At 44.8% G+C, this 24,903-nt stretch overlaps 1 protein-coding gene across 6 annotated transcripts in view; it reads left to right on the top strand.

Annotated features, from left to right (window-relative positions):
- Nucleotides 1-24,903, top strand: part of FANK1 (fibronectin type III and ankyrin repeat domains 1) — a 144,136-nt gene that overhangs the window by 104,208 nt on the left and 15,025 nt on the right. For all 6 annotated transcript variants that reach the window (XM_017537911.2, XM_017537908.2, XM_017537906.2 and 3 more), the window contains exons 2-3: nucleotides 11,996-12,173; nucleotides 19,874-19,998. In XM_017537911.2, the coding sequence (XP_017393400.1) occupies nucleotides 11,996-12,173; nucleotides 19,874-19,998 (303 nt within the window). The remainder of the gene's footprint in view (nucleotides 1-11,995; nucleotides 12,174-19,873; nucleotides 19,999-24,903) is intronic.

Raw genomic sequence — 24,903 nt, 5'->3', positions numbered from 1 at the left:
TATGGTGAAAAGATATACATATATTTAGAATTAGCCAGCTGGACTCAGTTTAGATGATCCCAATTTTGTTGGCAACATCCAAAGCATCGTAATCAGGAGCCAGTCGAACATATGCCTTCTTCTCTCCATCAGGCCGAATCAAGGTGTTGACCTTGGCCACATCAATGTCATAGAGCTTCTTCACAGCCTGTTTGATCTGGTGCTTGTTGGCTTTAACATCCACAATGAACACAACTGTGTTGTTGTCTTCTATCTTCTTCATGGCAGACTCAGTGGTCAGCGGAAACTTGATAATAGCATAGTGGTCAATTTGTTTCTCCTGGGGGCGCTCTTCCGAGGATATTTGGGCTGCCTCCGGAGTCGCAGTGTCTTGGGCCGCCAGAAGGTGGGTGACGTGCGGATCTTCTTTTTTTTTGTGGCTGTGGACACCTTTCAACACTGCCTTCTTGGCCTTTAAAGCCTTCGCTTTGGCTTTGGCTTTAGGAGGGGCAGGAGCTTCCTTCTTCGCTTTCGGCGCCATCTTGTCCTGAGTTAGTTTCTTAATCATGAGTTCTAATTTGGTTGCACTGTGGTCTGAGAGACTGTCATTATTTCTGTTCTTTTGCATTTGTTGAGGATTGGTTTATTTCCAATTATGTGGTCAATTTTAGAGTAGGTGTGATGTAGTGCTGAGAAGGATGTATATTCTGTGGATTTGGGGTAGAGAGTTCTCTAGATGTCTATTAGGTCTGCTTGGTCCAGATCTGGGTTCAAGTGCTGGATATCCTTGTTAATTTTCTGTCTTGTTGATCTGTCTAATATTGCCCCTTGATTTATCATCCAACAGTACTTAGCAGAAGTCCTTTCCAAGCATCTAGTGTAGAACAAGTTCATTTTTTCAAAGGGTGTATAATATTCCACTTCATGGACATAGAATAACTTATTTGTCCATTCCCTTATAATGGCTCTTTTGTTTTGTTTTGTTTTGCTGTAAAGTGCTGAAAACTGTAGTAATGTCCTTCTGTATGTGTGTCTGTGTGTATCTATTTTCATTTTGTTAATTTTTTAGGTTTAGGAGTACATGTGCAGGTTTGTCACATAGATAAACATGAGTCATAGGTGTTTGTTGTACGTAATATTACAACACCAGGTATTAAGCTCAACACCAAATGGCTACCTCTTCTGCTCCTCTCACTCTCCCACTTCAAGTAGACCCCAGTGTCTGTTGCTTCCTTGTGTTCATAAGTTATCATTTAGCTCCCTCTTATTAGAGACAACATGCAGTACTTGATTTTCTCTTCTTGAATTAGTTTGCTAAAGATGATAGCCTCCCGTTCCATCCATGTTCCCACACAAGACAGCTCATTCTTTTTTATGGTTGCATAATGTTTCATGGTGTACATGTACCACGTTTTCTTTATCTAGTCTGTCACTGATGGGCATTTAGGTTGATTCCATGTCTTTGCTATTGTGAACAGTTCTGCAATGAACATTCATATGCATGTGTGTTTATGGTAGAATGCTTTATATTCTTCTGGTTATATAACCAGTAATGGGATTGCTAGGTCAAATGGTAGTTCTACTTTTAGCTCTTTGTGGAATTGCCCTACTGCTTTCCACAATGATTGAACAAATTTATCTCACCAACAGTGTATAAGGGTTCCCTTTGCGACCTCGCCAGCATCTGTTAGTTTTTTGCTTTTTAATAACAGCCATTCTGACTGGAGTGAGATGGCATCTCTGTGTGGTTTCGAGTTGCATTTCTCTAATGATCAGTGATATAGATCTTTTTTGCATATGTTTGTTGGCTATATGTATGTCTTCTTTTGAGAAATATCTGTTGATGTCCTTTGCTCAATTTTTAATGGGGTTTGTTTTTCTCTTGTAAATGTGTTTAAGTTCCTTATAGATGCTGGGTATTAGACCTTTGTAAGATACATAGTTTGCAAATATTTTCTCTCATTCTGTAGATTGTCTTCTTACTCTGTTGATGGTTTCTTTTGCTGTGCAGAAGCTCTTATGTTCAATTAGATCCTATATGTCAATTTTTTGCTTTTGTTATGATTGCTTTTGTTGTCTTTGTCATGAAATCTTTGCCTGTTCCTATGTCCAGGATGGTATTGCCTTGGTTGTTTTTTGGGTTTTTATAGTTTTGGGTTTTACATTTAAGTCTTCAATCCATCTTGAGTTGATTTTTGTATATGGTGTAAGGAAGGGGTCCAGCTTCAATCTTCTGCATATGGCTAGCCAGTTATTTCAGCACCAATTATTGAATACAGAGTCTTTTTTCCATTGCTTGTTTTTGTCAGGTTTGTGAAAATTCAGATAGTCATAGGTATGTTGCCCTATTTCCAGACTCTCTGTTCCATTGGTTATGTGCCCGTTTTTATACCAGCACCATGTTGCTTTGGTCACTGGCACATTATTAGTGGAGTTTGTGCCCATTTTTGTACCAGAACCATGCTGTTTTGGTCACTGTAGCATTATAGTATAGTTTGAAGTCAGGTAATGTGATTTCTCCAGCTTTGTTCTTTTTGATAAGGATTACCTTGGCTGTTTGGGCTCTTTGCTTGGTTCCATATAATTTTTTGTTTGTTTGTTTGTTTTGGTTTTTGAGCAGAGTTTTGCTCTTTTTGCCCAGGCTGGAGTGCGATGGCATGATCTTGGCTTACCTCAACCTCCACCTCCTGTTTTCAAGTGATTCTCCTGCCTCAGCCTCCTGAGTAGCTGGGATTACAAGCATGTGCCACCACGCCCAGCTATTTTTGTATTTTTAGTAGAGACGGGGTTTCTCTATGTTGGTCAGGCTGGTCTCAAACTCCCAACCTCAGGTGATCTGCCTGCCTCAGCCTCCCAAAGTGCTGGGTTTACAGGTGTGAGCCACCACACCCAGCTAGTTTTATATAAATTTTAAAATATTTTTTTCTAGTTCTGTGAAGAATATCATTGGTAATTTGATAGGAATAGCATTGAATCTATAAAATTGTTTATAGCCATTTTAAGGATACTGATTCTTTTTATCCATGAGTATGGGATGTTTTTCCATTTGTTTTATTTTTTCTGATTTATTTGAGCAGTGTTTTGTAATTCTCACTTTAGATATTTTTCACCTCCCTGGTTAACTGTATTCCTAGGTATTTTGTGTGTGTGGCAATTGTAAATGGTATTGCCTCTGTGATGTGGCTCTTAATTTGGTTGTTGTTGATATATAGGAATGCTAGTAATTTTTGTACATTGATTTAGTATCCTGCAACTTTGCTGAAGTTGTTTAGCTGAAGGAGTTTTTGGGCTGAGACTGTGGGGTTTTCTAGGTATAGAATAATTTCACCTGCAAACAGATAGTTTGATTTCCTCTCTTCCTATTTGGATGTCCTTTATTTCCTTCTCTTGCTTGAGTGCTCTGGCTAGGACTTCCTATACTATGCTGAATAGAAGTGTTGAGAGAGAGCATTCTTGCCTTGTGCTAGTTTTCAAGGGGAAGGCATCCAGCTGTTGCCCATTCAGTATAATGTTGGCTGCCAGTTTGTCAGAGAAGGCTCTTATTATTTTGAGATATGTTTCTTCAATACCTAGTTTATTGAGAGCTTTTAACATAAGGGATGTTGAATCTTATCAAAAGCCTTTTCTGATCTATTGAGATAATTATGTGGTTTTTGTCTTTAGTTCTATTTCTGTGATGAATCAAATTTATTGATGTTCATATGTTGAACCAGCCTTGCATCCCAGGGTGCCTACTTGATGATGGATTAGCTTTTTGATGTGCTGCTGGATTCTGTTTGCCAGTATTTTGTTGAGAATTTTTACATCAATGTTCATCAAGGATATTGGCCTAAAGTTTTCTTTTTTTGTTGTGTCTCTGCCAGGTTTTGGTATCAAGATGATGCTGGCCTCGTAGAATGAGTTGGGGAGAAGTTCCTTCTCCTGAAATTTTTGGAGTTGTTTCTGTAGAAATGGTCTACATTCTACATGTGTGTCTTGATTTCCTTCAGTTCAGCTCTGATTTTTGTACTTCTTATCTTCTGCTGGCTTTGGGGTTGATTTATTCTTGCTTCTCTAATTCTTTCCATTGTGAAGTGAGGCTGTCAGTTGGAGTCCTTTCTAATTTCTTGATGTGGGCATTCAGTGCTATGAATTTTCTTTTTTACACTGCATTAGCTGTATCCCAGAGATTCTGGTATGTTATACCTTTGTTCTCATTATTTTCAAAGAACGTCTTGATTTCTGTCTTAATTTCATTATTTACCCAAAAGTCATTCAACAGCATGTGGTTTAATTTCCATGTGATTGTATGGTTTTGAGTGATTTTCAGTGTGCTGACTTCTATTTTTATTGCACTATGGTCTGAGAGTGTATTTGGTATAATTTTTGTTCTTTTACATTTGTTGAGGATTGTTTTATGTTCAATTATGTGCTCGGTTTTAGAGTATGTGCCATGTGATGATGAGAAGAATGTATATTCTGTTGTTTTGGGGAGACTTCTACAAAGGTCTATCAGATCCATTTGGTTCAATGCTGAGTTTAGGTCCTGAATATCTGTCAATTTTCTTCTTTGATGATTAATATTGTCAGTGAAGTGTTGGAGTCTCACTATTATCGAGTGTGAGTCTATGTCTCTTTGTAGCTCTCTAAGAACTTGATTTATGAATCTGGGTGTTCCTGTGTTGGGTGCCTATATATTTAGGATATGTGTTAGTCTGTTTTCATGCTGCTGATAAAGACATACCTGGAACTGAGAAAAAGAGGAGGTTTAATGGGACTTACAGTTCCACATGGCTGGGGAAGTCTCAGAATCATGGTGGGAAGTAAAAGACACTTCTTACATGGCAGCAGCAAGAGAAAATGAAAAAGTAGAAACCCCTGATAAGCCCATCAGATCTCATGAGACTTATTCACTACCATGAGAATAGCATGGGGAAGGCTGGCCCCTGTAATATGATTACCTCCCCCAGGTCCCTCCCACAACATGTGGAATTCTGGGAGATAACAATTCAAGTTGATATTTAGGTGAGGACACAGCCAAACCATATCATTGTTCCCCTGACCCCTCCAAGTGTCATGTCTTCATATTTCAAAACCAATCATGCCTTCCCAACAGTCCCCCAAATCCTTAACTCATTTCAGCATTAACCCAAAAGTTCACAGTTCAGTCTCATCTGAGGAAAGACAAGTCTCTTCTGCCTATGAGCCTATAAAATCAAAAGCAAGCTAGTTGCTTCCTATAGATACAATGAGGGTACAGGTATTGGGTAAATATAGCCATTCCAAATGGGAGAAATTGGTCAAAATAAAGGGGTCACATGACCCTTGCAAGCCCGAAATTCAGTGGGGCAGTCAACGTTTAAAGCTCCAAAATAATCTCCCTTGACCCCAGACTTCACATCCAGGTCATGCTGATGCAAGAGGTAGGTTCCCATAGTCTTGGGCCACTCTGCCCCTGTGGCTTTGCAGGTCACAGCTTCTCTCCTGGCTGCTTTCACAGGCTGGCATTGAGTGTCTGTGACTTTTCCAGGAACACGGTACAAATTATCAGTGGGATCTGTAGGACAGTGGCCTTCTTCTCACAGCTCCATTAGGCAGTGCCTCAGTAGTGACTCTGTGTGGGGGCTCCAACTCCACATTTCCCTTTTGCACTTCCCTAGCAGAGTATCCCCATGAGGGCCCTGCCCCTGCAGCAAACTTTTGCTGGGTCTTCCAGGCATTTTCATACATCTTCTGAAATCTAGGCAGATATTCCCAAACCTCACTTTTTGATTTCTGTGCATCTGCAGGCTCAACATCATGTGGAAGCTGCTGAGGCTTGGGGCTTCTACCCTCCCTCTGAAGCCACCACCTGAGCTGTACATTGGCCCCTTTCAGCCATGGCTGGAGTGGCTGGGACATAGGGCACCAAATCCCTAGACTGCACACAGCACAGGGACCCTCGGCCTGGCCCCTGAAACTGCTTCTTCCTCCTGGGCCTCTGGGCCTGTGATGGGAGGGGCTGCTGTGAGTCTCTGACATGGCCTGGAGACATTTTCCCCATGGTCTTGGGGATTAACATTAGGCTTCTTGCTACTTATGTAAATTTCTGCACCCAGCTTGAATTTCTCTTCCAAAAATGGGTTTTTCCTTTCTACTGCATCTTCAGGCTGCAAATTTTCTGAACTTTTATGCTTTGTTTCCTTACAATGGAATGCTTTTAACAGTACCCCAGTCACCTCTTGAATGCTTTTCTACTTAGAAATTTCTTCCACCAGATACCCTAAGTCATCTCTCCCAGGCTCAAAGTTCCACAAATCTCAAGGGCAGGTGCAAAATGTCACCAGTCTGTTTGCTAAAACATACCAAGAGTCACCTTCGCTCTAGTTCCCAACAAGTTCCTCATCTCCAGCTGAGACCACCTCAGCCTGGACCTTATTGTTCATATCACTATCAGCATTTCTGTCAAAGCCATTCAGTAAATCTCTAGGAGGCTCCAAACTTTCCCACATTTTCCCCTCTTCTTCTGAGCCCTCCAAACTGTTGCAATCTCTGCCTGTTACCCAGTTCTAAGTTGCTTTCACATTTTCGGGTATCTCTTCAGCAATGCCCCACTCTACCGGTACCAATGTACTGTTTTAGTCCGTTTTCATGCTGCTGATAAAGACATAACCGAGACTGGGAAGAAGAGGTTTAATTGGACTTCCAGTTCCCCATGGCTGGAGAGGTCTCAGAATCAAGGCGGGAGGCAAAAAGCACTTCTTATATGGCAGCAGCAAGGGAAAATGATGAAGAAGCAAAAGCAGAACCCCCCGATAAACCCATCAGATCTTGTGAGATTTATTCACTGTCATGAGAATAGCATGGGGAAGACTGATCCCCATGATTCAGTTACATCCCCTTGGGTTCCTCCCACAACATGTGGAAATTTTGGGAGATACAGTTCAGGTTGAGATTTGAATGGAGACACAGCCAAACCAAATCAGGATAGTTAGGTCTTCTTGTTGAATCGAACGATTTACCATTATGAAATGCCCTTCCTTTTCTTTTTAAATCTTTGTTGGTTTGAAATCTGTTTTGTCTGAAATTAGAATAGCAACCACTGCTTTTTTGCTTTCTATTTGCTTGATAGATTTTTCTTCATCTCTTTATTTTGAGCCTATGAGTGTTATTATGTGTCAGGTGGGTCTCTTAAAGACAGCATGACACTGGGTCTTGCTTTTTTATCCAGCTTGTCACTCTGTGCGTCTTAAGTGGGGCATTTGGCCTGTTTACATTCAAGGTTAGTATTGACACGTGTAGATTTGATCCTGCCATTGTGCTGTTTGATCCTATCATTGATCCTGCCATTAGCTGGTGCTGTCATTGATCTTGTCATTAGCTGGTTATTATGTTGGCTTGTTTGTGTGGTTGCTTACAGTGACACTGGTCTGTGTGTTTAAGTATATTTTTGTTTTAGCTAGTAGTGGTCTTTCCTTTCTAAATTTACTGATCCTTCCAAGATCTCTTATAAGGCAGGTCTGGTAATGAAGTTCTTCAACATTTGCTTGTCTGAAAAGGATCCTCTTTCTTCTTCACCTGGGAAGCTTAGTTTGGCCAGATATGAAATTATCTGTTGAATATATTTTTTAAGAATATTAAATAGGCCGGGCGCCGTGTCTCAAGCCTGTAATCCCAGCACTTTGGGAGGCCGAGGCGGGTGGATCACGAGGTCAAGAGATCGAGACCATCCTGGTCAACATGGTGAAACCCCGTCTCTACTAAAAATACAAAAAATCAGCTGGGCATGGTGGTGCGTGCCTGTAATCCCAGCTACTTAGGAGGCTGAGGCAGGAGAATTGCCTGAACCCAGGAGGCGGAGGTTGCGGTGAGCCGAGATCGCGCCATTGCACTCCAGCCTGGGTAACATGAGTGAAACTCCGTCTCAGAAAAAAAAAAAAAAAAAAAAAAAAAAGAATATTAAATATAGGACTTCAATCTCTTCTAGATTGTAGGTTTCAGCTGAGAGATCCACTGTTAGCCTAATGATGATCCCTTTGTAGGTGACCTTCCCTTTCTCTCCAGCTGCCTTTAACATACATTCATTTCAACCTTGGAAAATCTATCAATTATATGTCTTGGAGATGATCTTGTGTGGAATCTTGCAGGAGTTTCCTGTATTTCCTGAATTTGACAACTGGCCCCTCTAGCAAGGTTAGGGAAGTTTTCATGGATCATATCCTGGAATATATTTTCCAAGTTGTTTGCTTTCTTCTCCTCCCTTTCAGGGATGCCAGTGATTTGTAGATTTGGCCTCTTTACATAATCCCATTCTTCTTAGACGTTTTATTCATTCCTTTTTATTCTTTCATTTTTGTCTGACTGTCCCATTTTAGAGAACCAGTTTTCAAGTTCTGAGATTCTTTCTTCAGGTTTATTCTGCTGTTAATACTTACGATTGCAATGTAAGTTTTTTTTGTTTTGTTTTGTGAGACAAAGTCTTACTCTGTCACCCAGGCTGTCTGGAGTGCAGTGGTGCAATCTTGGCTCACTGCAATCTCTGCCTCACTGCAATCTCTGCCTCTTGGGTTCAAGTGATTCTCCTGCCTCAGCCTCCTGAGTAGCTGGGGCTACAGGTGCCTGCCACCATGCCTGGCCAATTTTTGTATTTTTAGTAGAGACAGAGTTTCACCATGTTGGCCAGGCTGGCCTTGAACTCCTGACGTCAGGCAATCCACGTGTCTCAGCATCCCAAAGTGCTGGGATTACAGGAGTGAACTACCGCACCTGGCCGTAAAATTCTCATATTGTATTATTCAGTGCTGTCGGACCCATTAGGTTCTTTCTTATACTGCCTATTCCATCCTTCAGGTCCTGTATCATTTTATTGTGATTCTTACTTTCCTTAGATTGGGGTTCACCAACCTCCTGAATCTCAGTGATCTTTGTTCCTATCCATATTCTAAATTCTGTTTCCTTCATTCCAGCCAGTTCTACCCGGTACAGAACTCTCATTGGAGGACTGGTATGGTCATTTGGAGGACATATGACTCTGGCCATTTGAGAGTTCTTGCTGGTTCTTTCTCATCTCCGAGTGTGGGTGTTCCTTTAATATAGATTGAGTAGAGTCAACAGACTTCTTTTCTGGATGTTTTCACTGGATTAATGCTTTTTGTAGGGTCTGTATTTGAAGCTTACTTGTCTCAGGTTTCAGAGGGGGGTATGTTAATGAGGTATTTTTGGTGGTCAAGCTTTGGGGTGTGATCCAGTAGACGGTGCTGAGGGGTATTGGTCAGTTAGTTCGTAGATTCTTGCTTGGGTGTGTGGCTTCCCTGTTGCCTCACAGTTTCAGCCGTGTTCCCTCTCAGTGCTCTGAAACTGCCCATTCCTCTCCCACTTGAGTCCTGGCTGTAGTTCGTGACTTGGCACTCCTGGGATGCCCACTGCAGCCCTGGGGTGAGCTCAGTGTTTATGTTCTTTCCCCAGCTTAGAGGCAGAAGAGGAAGAGATCTTGGCAGGATTTGTGGCCAAGGGTCATTTGGTTGACTCCTGGGGGCCCCACGCCAGAGAGATGTGGGTCAGCAATCACTCAGTGCAGTCAGCCCAAGATGCAGGGTTTGTGCTGTGTGCCCAAGCCGGGGGTTCCCTGTCTGGTGATGAGCAATGGCGGGTGGGGGGGGTGGGACCCGTGGGAGACGGACTGGCTGCCTCTGCTTGGGTCAACTGTAGCTTGTTGGAGGTGTAGTTAAGGCACTCTTAGGGTCTTTGCTCCTTTGTTACTTTGAGGGTGGCAAGGGCAGTTCCACTGCTGAGGTTGTGGCAGAGGCTTTCAGTTGCCCCTGGAGGCTCTGTTCAGGGAGTTGCTGAGTTGGTACTGGCTCCATAGCTCTGGCAGGGGGTGGCTGGAGGCCCAGGCCTGGAGGGACCTGTTTAGTGAGGAGGTACGGGAAGAGGCACTCATGTAACAGTCTGGCCACTTTTCTATAGGGATGCTGTGGTATACTTGGGGCCTGCTCCAGTCCCTAGTCACCTCAGATTTTCTAGAACCTGGACGTGTCACCAGTGAAGGCTGCAAAACGGCAAAGATGCAGCCTGTCCCCTCCTCTGGGAGCTTTGTCCCAGGGAAGTATGAACCTGCTTTTGGCCCAAAGACACCTGTAGGAAGTGGCTGGAGACCCTGGTTAGGAGGTCCCGGCCAGTGAGGAGGAATGGGATTGGGACCCACTTATAAAAGCAGTCTGGCCACATTTCAGTAGAATGGTTGTGCTGAGCTGGGGTCCGCTTCAGCCCCAGCTTGCCTCAGATACTATGAAGCCCACAGGCTGGAACGGCTAAGGCACCCGAACGGCAAAGATGGTGACCCACCCCTCCCTCCGGGAGTGCCATCCCAGGGGAAATTCAGATCTCTGTCAGTTGGACAGCTTGGGGAGGGGTGGCTGGAGGCCCCTGTTGAAAGGTCTTGCTCAGTGAGGAGGAACGGGATAGGCACCTGCCTAAAGCAGCAATCTGGCCACATTTCGGTGGAGCTGCGGTGCGGTGCGGTGCTGGGGGATCCCTTCTGTCCTGTGTTGCCTCTGACTCTCCAAAGCCTAAAGGCTGGAATGGCTAAGGTGCCCAAACAACAAAGATGGTGGCCTGCCACTCCCACTGGGAGCTCCTTCTTAGGGACATGCAATGCCACTACCAGTAGCCGGCTGGAATTCCAAGCCAGTGGTCTTCTGTGAGATGCAGCGAAAGTGGGGCCTGCGGGCTGTTGCTGCTCAGCCCCCGGGATGCATCCTCTTTCCTAGGGGTATGGACAGGAGTCTAACCTCCCCATTTGCCAGAGCTATGGCCACTTTGCTGAAAGCCTAAGTAGCTAAGGCTCCAGGGTCTCCACATACGCCTGAGCAGCTGCTCTGCCAAGACTCCATGCAGCTCTGTCTGTCAGAACGAAGACTGAAGGCCCTGGTGGAGAGGGGTTCACAAGGAGATCTCTTGACCCGAGGTTTGCACAGATCTGTGGGAGAAGCCTGGTTTCTGGGTCACTCATCCAGTCACTGCTTCCGTGGACAGGGGAGGGTCCCTGGTTCCGTGTTGCTCCTAGGTGGGCCATTGTCCTGTCTTGTTTTCTTCATTCTCTGTGAGTCAAGTTGTTTCCTTGATGAGTCCTGGTGTGAGTACCTGGCTGTTTCAGTTGAAGGTGTTGTATTCACTCGCCCCGTCTGTTCTCCTTGAGAGCCAGACAGTCTAGCTGCTTCTTGTCAGCCATCTTGTCCACTCATTCTCATGTATATTTCTGCAGAAGTTTCCAGGGGTGGGATGGCTGGAAAGAGGGGTATATGTATTTTTAATTTTAATAGATGCTGCCACATTGCCCTCTAAAAAGGCCATAATTCATATTTCCCTACAGCCAGCACACGAGAACATCCTCTCCCTATCTTGTGAATTTCAATAATTATGAAATCTCTTTTTGAGTTTCTGTCTGGAGATAAAGTTATACCCCACTGTTATCAATTTCTGTGAGCACTAGGGGATATGGACATCTTTCTGATACTACCTTGGCAATGTGTTTTTGTCCTTTTTGTGCTGCTCATCTTTTGCTAGGTTCGTGGCTAACCTTGGGCCTTTATTCTTAATTAGTTTGCGACGGCTGTTAATACAGCATAGATGTCAACTTTTGTTATCTATGTTACAGATATTTGGATCAGATATAGCATTCATCTCTTGGCTTTGTTTCTTAGCCAGTCACTGAAGGATTATAGAAGCAAACTGAGTTCCAGCAGCTCGACTACAACCTTATTAGTTTGATATGTTAAGTAACGCTTTGGAAGGGTCCATGGGTGGTTTGATGTGATGGGTATGGTACAATATACTTGTCGAAGACTGCGGTAGCTCACGCCTTAGCTGAATTTTATATCTCTGTAGCTTTTCAGGGGTTCTTGAAGCAGCAGAGAGGTATACTCATATGTGTGCCTTGTGTGCAAAAAAAATAGCCCGATCACTAAGCACCTGTAATCCGCTCAACTGGTCTCTCTTCCTTATTGAAACTAGGTCCTAAAATTTGGTATTATTCTTTTTTTTTTTTTTTTTTTTTTAGAAATCATGCCATCCTCAAGGCCTCATCCACCTGTCTTGTGTAAAGTAACTCATCACAGCATTGAATTATACTGGGATCTGGAAAAGAAAGCCAAACGCCGAGGACCCCAGGAGCAGTGGTGTAGGTTCTCGATTGAAGAAGAAGACCCCAAAATGCACACTTATGGTATCATTTATACGTAGGTGCAGTGTTGAATTGCTTACCACTTTACTTTGACTTCCTGATTAGCTAGAACGATTTCTGTTGTCTCTAAAAAGCCATGGCTTGTTTGAAATTAAAGAATGAGTCAGCATCATTTGTATTCATGCTGTTTTATGAATTACAATTTTGGGGAAATAGGCATTAGCGATAACATTGAAATTAAACCTCTGGAACTTTGAGAGCTTCTTTGACTTTGGAAATACTTTAATGATATGTATTTAAAATCCAAAATGTAGAGACAGACTCAAACGATAGCTTGATACAATTAGGTGAGGTTCCCGTGAGGCTGTTGTGTTCAACAAGGGATGGCCCCACATGGTCTACTCTTCTCTGATCTCATGTCATACCATTGTCCCCTCGTCAACTCTCTCATACCACGCTGGTTCCCATCGCAGGGTCTTGCTTGTTGCTGTTGCCTTGAGTACATTTCCTTCCGTTTTTATACAGCTGGTCCCTTTGCACCATGCTAATCTCAGATCAAACATGCCGCCGCCCCCAGAAGGCCATCTGAAGTAGCCATTCTTCCATGCGAGCCTCCCGTAGCTCAGAATCTCTTTTTGTATGCCACGTAGCACTTAGCTCTGTTGGGCTGATTTTACTTGCTTGCTTAGTTTACTTGTTTACTTTGTTGTTTACCTGTTTACTTATTTTCCTTGTGCCTTTCCTGCCTCCCCACCCAGTATTAAGCTCAGTGAGAGACAAATAAGACTCCTGCCTGCTTAACACTTTAGCTGGTTCCTTGACAGCGCTGTCTGCTATACAGCAGGCCCTCCAAATGCTTCTTGCATGAACAAATACCACCAGGAGTAATCAGGAAGTCGTTTCTGGCCAGGCATGGTGGCTCATACCTGTAATCTCAGCACTTTGGGAGGCTGAAGTGGGTGGATCCCTTGAACCTGGATGTTCAAGACCAGCCTGGACAACATAGCAAAATCCCATCTTTACAAAAAATACAAAAGTTAGCCAGGTGTGGTGGCATATGCCTGTAGTCCCAACTACTTGGGAGGCTGAGGTAGGAGGATCACTTGAGCCTGGGAGGTCGAGGCTGCAGTAGACCACGATTGTACTACTGACCTCCAGCCTGGGTGACGGAGGGAGACCTTGTCTCAAAAAGAAAAGCTATTTTTTTTCTTCGCCTTCATGTCAGCTCTGACTTATTTCTTTCCCTTGATAGATTTACCACTTGCAAAATGCAAAATGACTATTTTGTGATTCAGGAATACGAAAAATGAGATACAAATATAGTTTATAATTAAACTTTTAATTGTGAAATAATTGTAGATTCATGTCCAGTTGTAAGAAATAATACAGAGTGATTGGATGTACCTTTTCCCATTTCTCCCCTGCAGTAACACCTTTGAGAATTGCGGTGCAGCATCAGTCAGGATGTTGGCATTGATGCAGTCAAGATGCACAATTCCATCACTCTTCTGGCCTTTTCCAAATTTGCATTGTGACAAAAGTGCTGATATGAGGGGGTGTGTGTGTGTGTGTGTGTGTGTGTAAAATATATAAAAATATGTATGTATATAATTTGTATATGAAGGCTTCAACTTCAACTGTTACCCAAGTGATAATATATCTGATATTTGAGAAATTTCTGTGTACCTTAAAAAAATCTGAAATGTAGTTACAATGTAAAAATAATTCTTGTTTTAACTACTCAAGTGTTATTTTAATCATGTTGTTTTACTCGTTGAAGGTAGTTCCTATCTAAAAGCATGAATTATGATAAGTATTTCTCTGGAGAAAGAAAAAGACACGTTTCTTTCCCACATCACCTTAGCACCACAGGCTGTGGTTGGGCAGGTGAGTGGGGCCATCCTGAATTGTTCTTTCTTCCTTGGCTCTTCCTTTGCTGGGTTGCAGGTAGGCAGCCTCAGCTAGAGAAACCACAGCTGCGTGTGCTGACTTCCAGCCTGAGGTGTGTGTCTGTGTTGTCTGCATTCTCCCCAGAGACCCGTTTGCTGTCAGGCTGAAAAATGCATTCGCACTTTGAAGACAGCCTGGTGTTGTGGGGCTGGCACTGACATCTGTGGTCCCCACTCTAAGGGCAGGGGGGAAATGCCTGCATTTCTTGCAGAATTATATGGTACAAACCTTGACGCTAGGTGGCAGAATTAGGCTGTATTAATCTTGACCTCTTTTGCTTCCTTTTGTCTTTCTCTACATAGTGTTAAACTAGCAAATACTTTTTTTGTAAAAAGTGATTATCTAGAGTACCTGATTTTAGGATTGTGGATTTAAGAACTCCTTCCTGATTTGTTGGTTTCTGTTCTCATCAGTCATCAGTCTGTCTGGAATCAATGACATTGTCTTTGGCCGGGGCGTTCCTCCTTGGCTTCTCATAGCATCAGTTACTGTGTTCTCCATTTGTAGAGCCGCTTCTGTGCTTCTCCTCATTAGCTGTGGAGCTCCCTGCAGGATTTAAGCTCCATTTCCGTCTAGCTCATTCCTGGATGCCCAGCTCCTACACCTGCTCAGTGTATTTTCTGATGGAAGGAGTTGACCTTATTCCTCTTTCATTTATTTTTTAAACCTTCTATCTCATCATTCTATCTTGCTCAATTTCCATTTTCATCTTTCTTCTGTCAAATTGTCTTTGGTGGGTCTCCACTTCTTGAAAGATAAAGGCCAAACTCCTTGGACTAACATTTAATGCCTTTCACAGTTTGCCCATGCATACCTTTCTTGTTGCCTCTTGTTTCTGAGCACAAACCCTCCAGTCAGATTTCCTACTGTCCTTTGACTATGCCTTGCATGTGTGTTCAGTTGTTTTCCCTGTTTGGACAGATTGTCCCCTCTCACTCTGTTCTTTCCTCTGCTCAGGTCAGATTTTACCTCCACCGAGAAGCTCTCCTTACTTACTACCCTGTTGTCTGTCCCCTAAATCCCTGTGATCATTTCTGCTCACGCATTCCATTTACCCCATCAGTATGTATTACCGACTGTCTGCCACGTATCAGACGCTGCTCCAGATGCTGGGGATCTGGTACTGGGGATAAACAGATAAATATTCCTCCCTCATGATGTGGAAGGCAAACAACGCAACAGTGTGGAAAGCAGGAGGATGCAGGATGTGCTTTAAAGATGGATGTAAAAACCTTGCTGATGGACTGGATATGGGATGAGAGAGAGAGAGAGAGACGATGGTCAAGGGATATGTAACAGCCAGCACAGGCCAAGTTATGCTGCCTGAAGCATCAGCGTCACAGTGTCGGTGGCTATGGCAGCAGTGGGTGTCTCCCACCCACCATGCCCACCGTGGGTCGGCCGGGGCTCCATCCAGCACTGTCCCCCTACCGCTGCTGAGGCCAATGCGGCGGCTCTGCCTGAACATTGTCAGTCACTGTGGCAGGGGAGAGAGCATGGCTCGCTGTTCCTTGAAGCTTTCACCCAGAATGACATACTTTACTTCTGTGTATACTTCATTGCTCAAAGCAAGACATGCAGCCATGTCCAAGTTCAACAGGTCAGGGAGGTGGGATCTTTGCAGGAGGGCACCTCACGTCCCTGAACAACGATCCAGACTTCCACAGGAGGCACCCAGGCTTTTGGCCTGAGCAACTGCGATAACCGAGGAAGACTGTGGGTGGCGTAGATGCTTGGTTTGGGAAGCCGAGATGTCAAGGAGGCTGTTGGGGAAGAAAGGGCCAGGGAAAGGGTCTGGGTTGGAGTGACAGACTCTGGAGTCATCAGCGTGAGGCTGGATTGGAATTCTGGCAGAGGGAGTGTGTAGAAGAAAGGGAAGTCTGGTAACTTGAGTCTTTGGGCTTTTCAATATTTAGCTTCTTATGTTTCATATTTGCTCAGCTCTTGTGTCAAACATTTGCTTATTGACTGATAAAAACAAGGCTATGCTTTACATGTTTGTATATTTTCCTCTACTGTGGAAATAGTTCCAAGATTCTTTCATTTTTTTAAGCTATCATGTCTAGGGAAAGTTGTGCTTCTCCACGGGTTCGATGAACTGCTTTTGTGAGTCCCCCTGCACCTGTATGGTAATCACTGTGGAGTACCCAGGTGGACATTTGTGACCTGGGTTCCTGCTGTGTCTTTTGTACTCTTTGGAGCCATCTCTAGTGATGCGAGAGTCTTCAGCCTTCCGTAAGTGTGCTTGGTAACATCTGGTTTCTAACACATTTTGGTTATTACCCTTTCCAGGGGTTATGGGGGTACCATCTGCTTCAGGGTGACCTTATGATATTCAGCAATACTGGATTTTATTGGGAACACTTCTGGTTTTATTTTGGTTTAATACTACGCTAAGTCTTTGACACCTTGCACTGAATTCCAGTGAGGCTTGGATATTATATTCTCATTGAACTTCTAAAAATCTTTTCAGATGCCACACATTGTTGAGGGCTCAGTTTCTATGACTAAAATAAGTATTCATGGGCCTATTTTCATTTAACATCAAAATTTACCTGCTCACAAGACTACTTTGTGCCAGGCTGATACATTTTTGTTTAAAAAAAAGTTATTACTTTTTAGCCCAGGCAGTTTTTCTGAATATTTATCTTAGTTTTACAGCTTTTACTTTTATGGTAAATGTATTTGTATCAACTTTTAACACCTATCTACTTCTTGGTTTCCGGATTGAAGGGTTGTAATGCCGTTGGTATTATTTCCTCATTGTCTTTCTTACAGTTTCCTTTTTGTTGATACATACTACCTCAGTCGTCTGCTGCATCACAAACCAGCCCCAGACTTAGCGGCTTACAGCAGAGATGGTCATGTGTTTGCTCATGATCTGTGATTTGGCTAGGGTGTTGATGGCTTGATGCCGCATGTGGTCTTGGCTGTTGCAGCTCTCTTGGGGCTGGAAGATCCAAATGGCTTCACCCAGGTGTGATGCATCAGCTGGGATGGCCAGGACAACAGGAGACTGGCTGGGCTTCTTCATCTCCCTTGTGGTCTGGATCTTCCGCTGATTATCTTACCAGGTGGCCTCTTTCTCCAACAGGGAAGCTGAACTTCTTTACATGATGGTCAGCTTCCAAGGGAGGAGAAGCAGCAACTTCTGGGCGTCTTAAGGCCCAGACCCAGAGCTGTACAGCAGCACTTCCACCACATTCCATTCCGTTCAAAGGGAGAGGAACTAGACTCTAGCTCCGTGTGGAGAGGAACAAGTTCCTGCAGGGATGGTAGGGACTATGGAGGACAGCTTGACTTCCAGCACATTTGGCTTCTTGAAGGTGAAGAAAAATGTGTTTCCAGCACAAATGATGTCCGTTAGGAGGCTGAATCCACCAGCACAGAGCAGGGAGGCAGAGGCACGTACATGGTCGGAGGTGCCTTGATGTGCTTTGTCTTTTTCTTGGCTCTGCTTGTGCTACACCCAAGAAGTCATTTGGATTTGGTGCCTCAAGTGACTTTGTGATGTAAAAAAAGGATCAGTAAATGTTCAGTACTTGATTTTGATTTTACCTTACAATGTCACATTTTAACAAAGGAAAGAAGCATCAAGTAAAGAAGATCTTTGTAAATGTTTTCTAGTTTTCAAAAAAAAAAGGTTCTGTTAAATGTTAGAGTTAGAATTATGATGTTAGTTGTCTCCAGATTTCACGGAGGAACCTCCTTCCTGGACACGCCAGACTCTTCTGCACCCTGACTCACAGCAATGAGAGCGCCTAGACCATGACTTTCTCAGGCATTGTGTGTCCTTCCAACCCGGCTGGGGAGCCCCTTTCTCAGACTGCCTGGGAGATGTCTGCCTGTCTGTCATGGAAGTCCTTTATGCCATTTCTCACTTGACATCAGAGATACCTCTACCAGAGGACACTCTCCTGCCACCTCACCTCCTCTGCCCTGTACCCTTTCCTCAGATGGCTGTTCCTGCCTGTGCCTGTTCCTCAGTGGGGGAATTACTTGTTTGATGGTTGAGTTTGGCAGAAGGAACTTAGAAGCCCTTCTGGGTTTGCCTTTGGAGATATTCCTCCCTCTAGACAAGTGTTGGGTCTGTTCTTTAGCCACACACTTAATGCCATGCCTTGTCCTTCAGGGAAAAAAGTCTGGTGGGGGCTGGGAGCGAGTGGGCAAGGCTGTTTGATGATTAGATGAGGCATTAGCTCACTGACCCGGCCCAGATCTGAAGTCGGGTTTTTTCAGGTGTTATTGGTGATGCTAACTCCAGTACTGGCATTTCACCCTTGCTCAGCTTCCCTTCCCAACTGTCCTTGATGCCCCTCTTCTTGTCACCCCATCAGTAGAAAGTTGGGGTCAACTCAGTGTTGACAGGTTCATTTTGGCCCTGAGCTGGCTCAGGGCTACATCCCAGCCTGTCCCAGCACCTTGCAAATAATGGGCATGAGATACACTTGTTGCATTGCCCAGAATAGAATTGATGTATACATATTTAGTTGCATGTAATCATCCTTGAAAAATTAGTTGTGAATCCCATAGAATGGTTCTGGTATTTTGGGAGGGTCTGTTGAGAATAACAGGAAAACTAGAGACAGGAAAAAAAATAGGAGGAAACAGTGGTAACCTTGGCATCTAAGGGGCTATGGAGAATGGTCCAAGGGAGGAGAACAAGAACCAGATTGAGTGTTGAAGCGGGAAAGAAGAAAGAGCTGGAAATCACACACACACACACACACACACACACACACACTCACTCTCTCTCTCTCTCTCTCTCTCTCTCTCTCTCTCTCTCTCTCAAAAGCCAAGACTTTGAGTAGAAGAAAACAATTTAGAGAGCTAGGATTTGCGAAAGGATACATGGAGTTTAGTCAGATAAGAATAAAAAATGTTGGCAGCAAAGAGAAATGTGTAATATAGAGGCTTTGGGTAATATTGGGAAGCATGTATGGCTCTTTCAACTTTTGGAGACCCGATGTTATAGAATGCACGCCAAGTCAAAGCCAGGCTCCTGGGACCTGCTGACAAGCAGAAGGTGAGATCTTACCTTAGTACTTCTGCTGGGTCCCAGCATCATCCTAGCAGGCAGGCAGACTGCCTAACCGCATGTCTTGGTGCTCATTTTGCAGGCTGCAAATGATTAGACTCAGTACTACTTCCCTCTGGAGGTGTGCGGATTTCGATCATGAGTCTCTATCCCAGAAGTGCTCAGCATCCATTTCCCACAAACATTCCTAAGATGAACTTGACCATGGGGCATGATATTAACACTGTCTTCCATGTGCTGCCTGAGCTCCCAGCTCTACTGGAAGCTGTTCATGGGCTACAAGCAGTCTTGCATGTGACTTCTTCAGGTCCTTGCCCTGCAGTGGTATTTTGCCTGCAGTAGTTATGCGGCCGTGTATGAACCTCACTGCCCCCACCACTCGATGGCTCCCACCACTCGATGGGCCCCACTTGAAAATAACGTGTGTATGATTTGACTGCCTGTCATGTCTTTCAAATATAAAACTTTGTCACTTGAGGACAAATATCACAGTTAACATGATTGTTTTTCAAAAGTACAAAACTGCATGCTAGCTATGTGTCAGGCCCTGGGCTAGGCTCTATGGGACAGAGGGCACCTGCTGGGTTGGGATAGAGGCACCATGTGGGACCTGTCCTTTATTCTCTAGGACTTCAGCAAAGCAGGATCCATCAGCTCTGTCCTGGAAATAGAAGGAAAATCACTTCCACCTGCTCTTCTCGTGTCTCATCAGAGCGTGTGGGTTAGGTTACCTGGTGTCCTCAGCATGTTTGTTTCCTCCTGTCTAGGGGATATGCAACGAAGCATGTTGTTGAAGGTCTGGAACCAAGGACACTATATAGATTTCGCCTGAAGGTCACCAGCCCCTCTGGGGAGTGTGAGTACAGCCCACTCGTCTCAGTGTCTACAACCAGTGAGTATTCAGACCCTCTGCACTCACCTGTCTGAAGATCAGTGGAGATGACAAGCAATTTAGAGATAAAAATACTCTGCCTTTGTTGTTGGGCCTTACCAGAAGCAGAAATGATTCCAATTTTAAACACTGCAACACATTTACTAGTTGGGCCTCGCCAGAACCTGTAATGTCAGGGAAGTCTAATGATGCTCTCTTAAACTGGGAGAGCTGTTTTTTGTGCCAGAACTCTCCTACTAGTAGTCATTCAGCACAAAAGGGTGGAGTCATCTTTTTAGGTGAGGGGTGACAGGAGGAGGGCTGGGAAAGCCTAAGTGTCCCCACAGAGCCAAGCAGGCCGCCTGTCTGGGCGTCCTTGGGTGAGCAGCTCTGTTCAGCATCTTGTCCATCTTGACTAGCCCAGGGTGTGAGACTTAACTCGCCATATGAACCTGATTGCTGGGGTCATGGTGAGTGAAGAAGGGCCTAGGGAGCTGCTGTATCCATGAAGAACCCTGTGAGGGGAGAGCTGCACGTGGAGGCCTCTGAGCCCTTCAGCCGGCTGAGTTTTAAGATTGTCTCTGGGATGGATATTTTAAAGATGCTCTGTCCAGGGCCACTTCTGAGAAAAAATGTGGTAAAAATTAGGATGGTCACAGGTGTTCTCCCTGGCCCACCCACTGAAAAACACAGGCGAGTCATTTCTCGGTTGCACAAAGGTAACTTTGCTTTTGTGAGTAAAGTTGTCTTTCCACTTCATTCGATGTAGCATTTGGCTTGGACGTATGTGCTTTCTGTGGCTTTCAACTATATCCTTTAGGCATTTCTTCACGACAATTTTTGTGTAGACTAAAGTTAACTCAGCTTTTGAGTACCTTCAGTTGCAGACATGGCATTAGGGGACAGGATCTGAATTTAGCAAACTGGGAGTTTAGCTATGAAAAACACACTTTCAGGGCCGGGCGCGGTGGCTCAAGCCTGTAATCCCAGCACTTTGGGAGGCTGAGGCAGGTGGATCACGAGGTCAAGAGATCGAGACCATCCTGGTCAACATGGTGAAACCCCATCTCTACTAAAATACAAAAAATTAGCTGGGCATGGTGATGCGTGCCTGTAATCCCAGCTACTCAGGAGGCTGAGGCAGGAGAACTGCCTGAACCCAGGAGGCGGAGGTTGCGGTGAGCCGAGATCGCGCCATTGCACTCCAGCCTGGGTAACAAGAGTGAAACTCCGTCCCCCACAAAAAAAAAAAAAAAAAAAAAAAAAAGAAAAACACACTTTCAGAGGACACTTGTGATGTGAAATGGTCAACTCTGGGGATTCAGGGTAAGAAACAGGGCTTGTTCCTTCATCTGGCAGTGTTGAGAACATTTGCTGTTACATGGAAGGTATTTACCCTTGGGGTTTTTAAGAGAAAGCAAAGAAGGCAGAACATGAGCTTTGCGTTCTGAAGGAGGGCAGAGGGCGAGCAGGAGAAGGGGCAGGAGAAAAGGTGGCCACGCCTGTGAACAGAGACTCGCCAGGCCTCCCTGGCCAGGATGCCGTCCCAGGCTACCTTTCTGCTCCCTCCCATCCTCTTGCTGTCCTCACCCACCCACAGGCCTCCCGCCACTCCATACTCCCCCAACTCTGCCCTTCCTCCCTGGAGCACCCACTCCATTGCTGTGCTCACTGAGCCTGCTCCCTGGGCAAGCGTGGGGGTGATTCCTCGTGTGGCTTTCCCCTCTGTCGCATGCTTTCCCTCCTCCCCAGGTACAGAGCAGTATTCCTCCACCTGTATGAACACTTCTTGCACCTTCTCCTACATATTTGTCTACCTTTTGGCCTCCCACCTACACTGTGGGCTCGGGTGGGTGATGCATCGGCCATCTTTAGCTTGTGGGAGATCCTTAATAAATAAGTCAGTGTGTGTGCCTATGGCCCGAGGCAGGAGGGTTGCTTGAGCCCAGGAGTTCAAGGCTACAGTGAGGTATGGTGGCACCACTGCACTCTCCAGCCTAGGCAACAGAGCAGGACTCTTTCTCTAAAAAAAGAAGATCCTGGATGGATGGATGGATGGATGGATGGTTGGATGGATGGATGGATGGATGGATGATGAATTAAGGACCAGTGGCAGAATAAAGAGTATGAAAAGAAACACTGGTTTTCCCAGGTTGCGTTTATGTCAGTTGGGAGATGGATTAGTTTTCCACTGGCCAGTGAGAGTCTACCTGAACCTTCCAGGTGAAGGTGAACATGGTTGTTCTGCAGCCTTCCATGGTCAGCTTCAGGTGGCCTCTAGCATCCTCTTAATAGCACATCAAAGCCAGGACAGGGGCTTCTGGATCTCCTGGCCTGAGTTTACATGGGGTTGACGTACCATTTGAAGCTCTTTTAGGAAGGGCTATGTATCAGTGTGTTCTCATGCTGCTAATAAAGACATACCCAAGACTGGATAATTTATAAAGGAAAGACATTTAATGGACTCACAGTTCTACATGGCTGGGGAGGCCTCACAACTGTGGTGGAAGGCAAAGGAGGAGGAAAGGCATGTCTTACATGGCGGCAGGCAAGAGAGAGCATGTGCAGTAGAAATTCCCTTCATAATACCATCAGATCTTATGAGACTTATTCACTATCAGGAGAACAGCACGGGAAAGACCCAACCCTATGATCCAATTACCTCCCACCAGGTCCCTCCCATGGCTTGACATATGGGAATTATGGGAGCTACAATTCAAGATGAGATTTGGGTGGGGACACAGCCAAACTAGATCAGGCTGTGCCTGTGGGCCAGGCGTGCCTTCTCACTGAGCTGGCTCCAGAGGCAGCCATGGAGAGCTGGCGCAGGGTGTTTGTCTTTACGGCTTCCATGATTGATTAGATGAGGCCTGCAGGGATGAGTGTGAGGTGGTGACCAGGGGTGTGTGTGTGTTGGGGAAGTGATCCTGGCCATTTCACTGCCAGACAATAGAGTCGCTGCCTGCAGCCAGGAAGCCTTCTCAGCCTCAAGGGGGCTGTACTAGGTGGTGAGGATGAGGTGTCCTCCTCCTCCTGGCTGGGGCAGGCTGTTGCCTCTGCGGGCTGGCTGTAGCTCCCTTAAGCTATTGTTACATATTTATAATATCCAAAGCAGATTCTCCTAAGGAGGCAGATCATGCTAAACAAAGAACTAAAAATGTGCACATGATACAGAGCAAGTGCAAATGCTTCTGTGTGGTGATAATTTGTATTCAGTTTCAGAGTGTTTTAATGAATCACAGAGGCATGCACTTTGTTTGAATAAAGAATGCACAGCCTTTTTTTCTCCCCAGGTAAAGTACACGAGATTCTTGCTTAAATGAGGCATACAATTTTAATCAGTTGGGCCCTTATAAAGAAAGAAAAACAGCTGCTACTTGTTAATTGGCAAATATCTTCTCCAATGAGCTCCTGATTTATTCACTGCTTTTAATAAAGACTTAAAATTCCACCAAGAAAGGGGTTATCACCACATTATACTATCTACTGGTACATCTGCAGCTAAATGACCCTGTTAGAGAACATGAGCGATGGCTTCCTCAAGCCCACTCTGCCCTGCTCTGCCCTTCTCCTCACCGGTGTCCCTGCTCACCTGGCCCTGACTGGTGAGTTCCATCTGGCTTACATGAGTATGGGCTGACATCCTCACCATGGGTAGAATCAGTTTGGTATTTGTAATTGCAGCACTCAGGGTAAACACTACAAAAACAAACCCACAAAGCAACAGCCAGCCTTTAAAATATATTCAGTTGCACTTATTGATAGCATTCCCTTGGGCCAGGCCGACAAAGTCTTGAAGGATTCAGGGGTGGGAGGAATGGAACGTTCTGTTCACCCTTGAATTTCCTCTCTGTTCTGCAGGACTCCTGCTGATAGTGGGAGTAGAAAGAATTGCTGTGTACTGAAAACAAGGGTTTTTTCATTTCTTTTCTGTTTCTTTGTCAAATTCATGTAAATGGAGATGTTTCAGTGCCTCTGTTGCTTCACACAGGTTCCAGCGTAATCCTCAGTCCCTCCTTCCCCTCCTGGTAGTAGCGGAGGATGGTTAACGCTGAGAAAGAGCTCTCACACCCCAGAAAGGAACCACGGTTACTGCTCAGCAAGCAAGGACTGAGGAACAATTAAGTCATTCCCCTCTCTTCTCTGAGGTGTCCCTTTGTTCTTAGATTAAGCTGTGAAGTGCTCATTACCTCTTGCAGAAGCTGGAATTGACATGACATTGATTATATCCTAATACCAAAAGCCCTGGTCTTTGCTATAAATGGTCCTCAAGCTTATAAGCATGCAGTGAACTTGTTTCATTTTCCAACCATTGCATGCTGCAGATCTTCCTGGCTAGGATGCACTAGGGAGTGTGTGTCCCCCCTCCCCCTCCAGAGCCTGGTCATTCAGGTAAGATTGAGGCTGTGGGGGGTCGGGGTAGAGAGGTGGTTGGGGGTGTGTACTTAGAACCTAACATCTCAAGCAGTTAGCACTTTCTGGAAGATTTTTAGGTATCCCCTTTCTTTTAACACTTTGGGGGAGGATCACATTTACTTAAGATGTTCATCTGTATTCAAAATTTAATAAGCATGGAGACATATAATAAATTGGTTGATACTGCAGCATTTACTAAATACTAAAGGGAAGGAGTGAGCCTCATGAAAGACTTGGCCTTGGCTCTGATCCTGCCCTCTCCTAACTGGGCAGCCTTGGACAACTCAGCCCTTCTGACTCTTAGTCTTGTGGTTTGGAGGAGAATTTTAAAAGGATGGTATAAAAATCCTACATACAGCCTAACTGATAGGATTTGATTTAGGATACCACACATTGTACGACTTAGTAGAAATAGAATGAGTTTTTTTTTTTTGAGACGGAGTTTCGCTCTTGTTTCCCAGGCTGGAGTGCAATGGTGCGATCTTGGCTCACCGCAACCTCCGTCTCCTG

This window comes from Cebus imitator, unplaced genomic scaffold (assembly GCF_001604975.1).
Source record: "Cebus imitator isolate Cc_AM_T3 unplaced genomic scaffold, Cebus_imitator-1.0 Scaffold107, whole genome shotgun sequence".
Taxonomy (NCBI): Eukaryota; Metazoa; Chordata; class Mammalia; order Primates; family Cebidae; genus Cebus; species Cebus imitator.
This window is presented reverse-complemented; position numbering and strand designations above follow the sequence as displayed.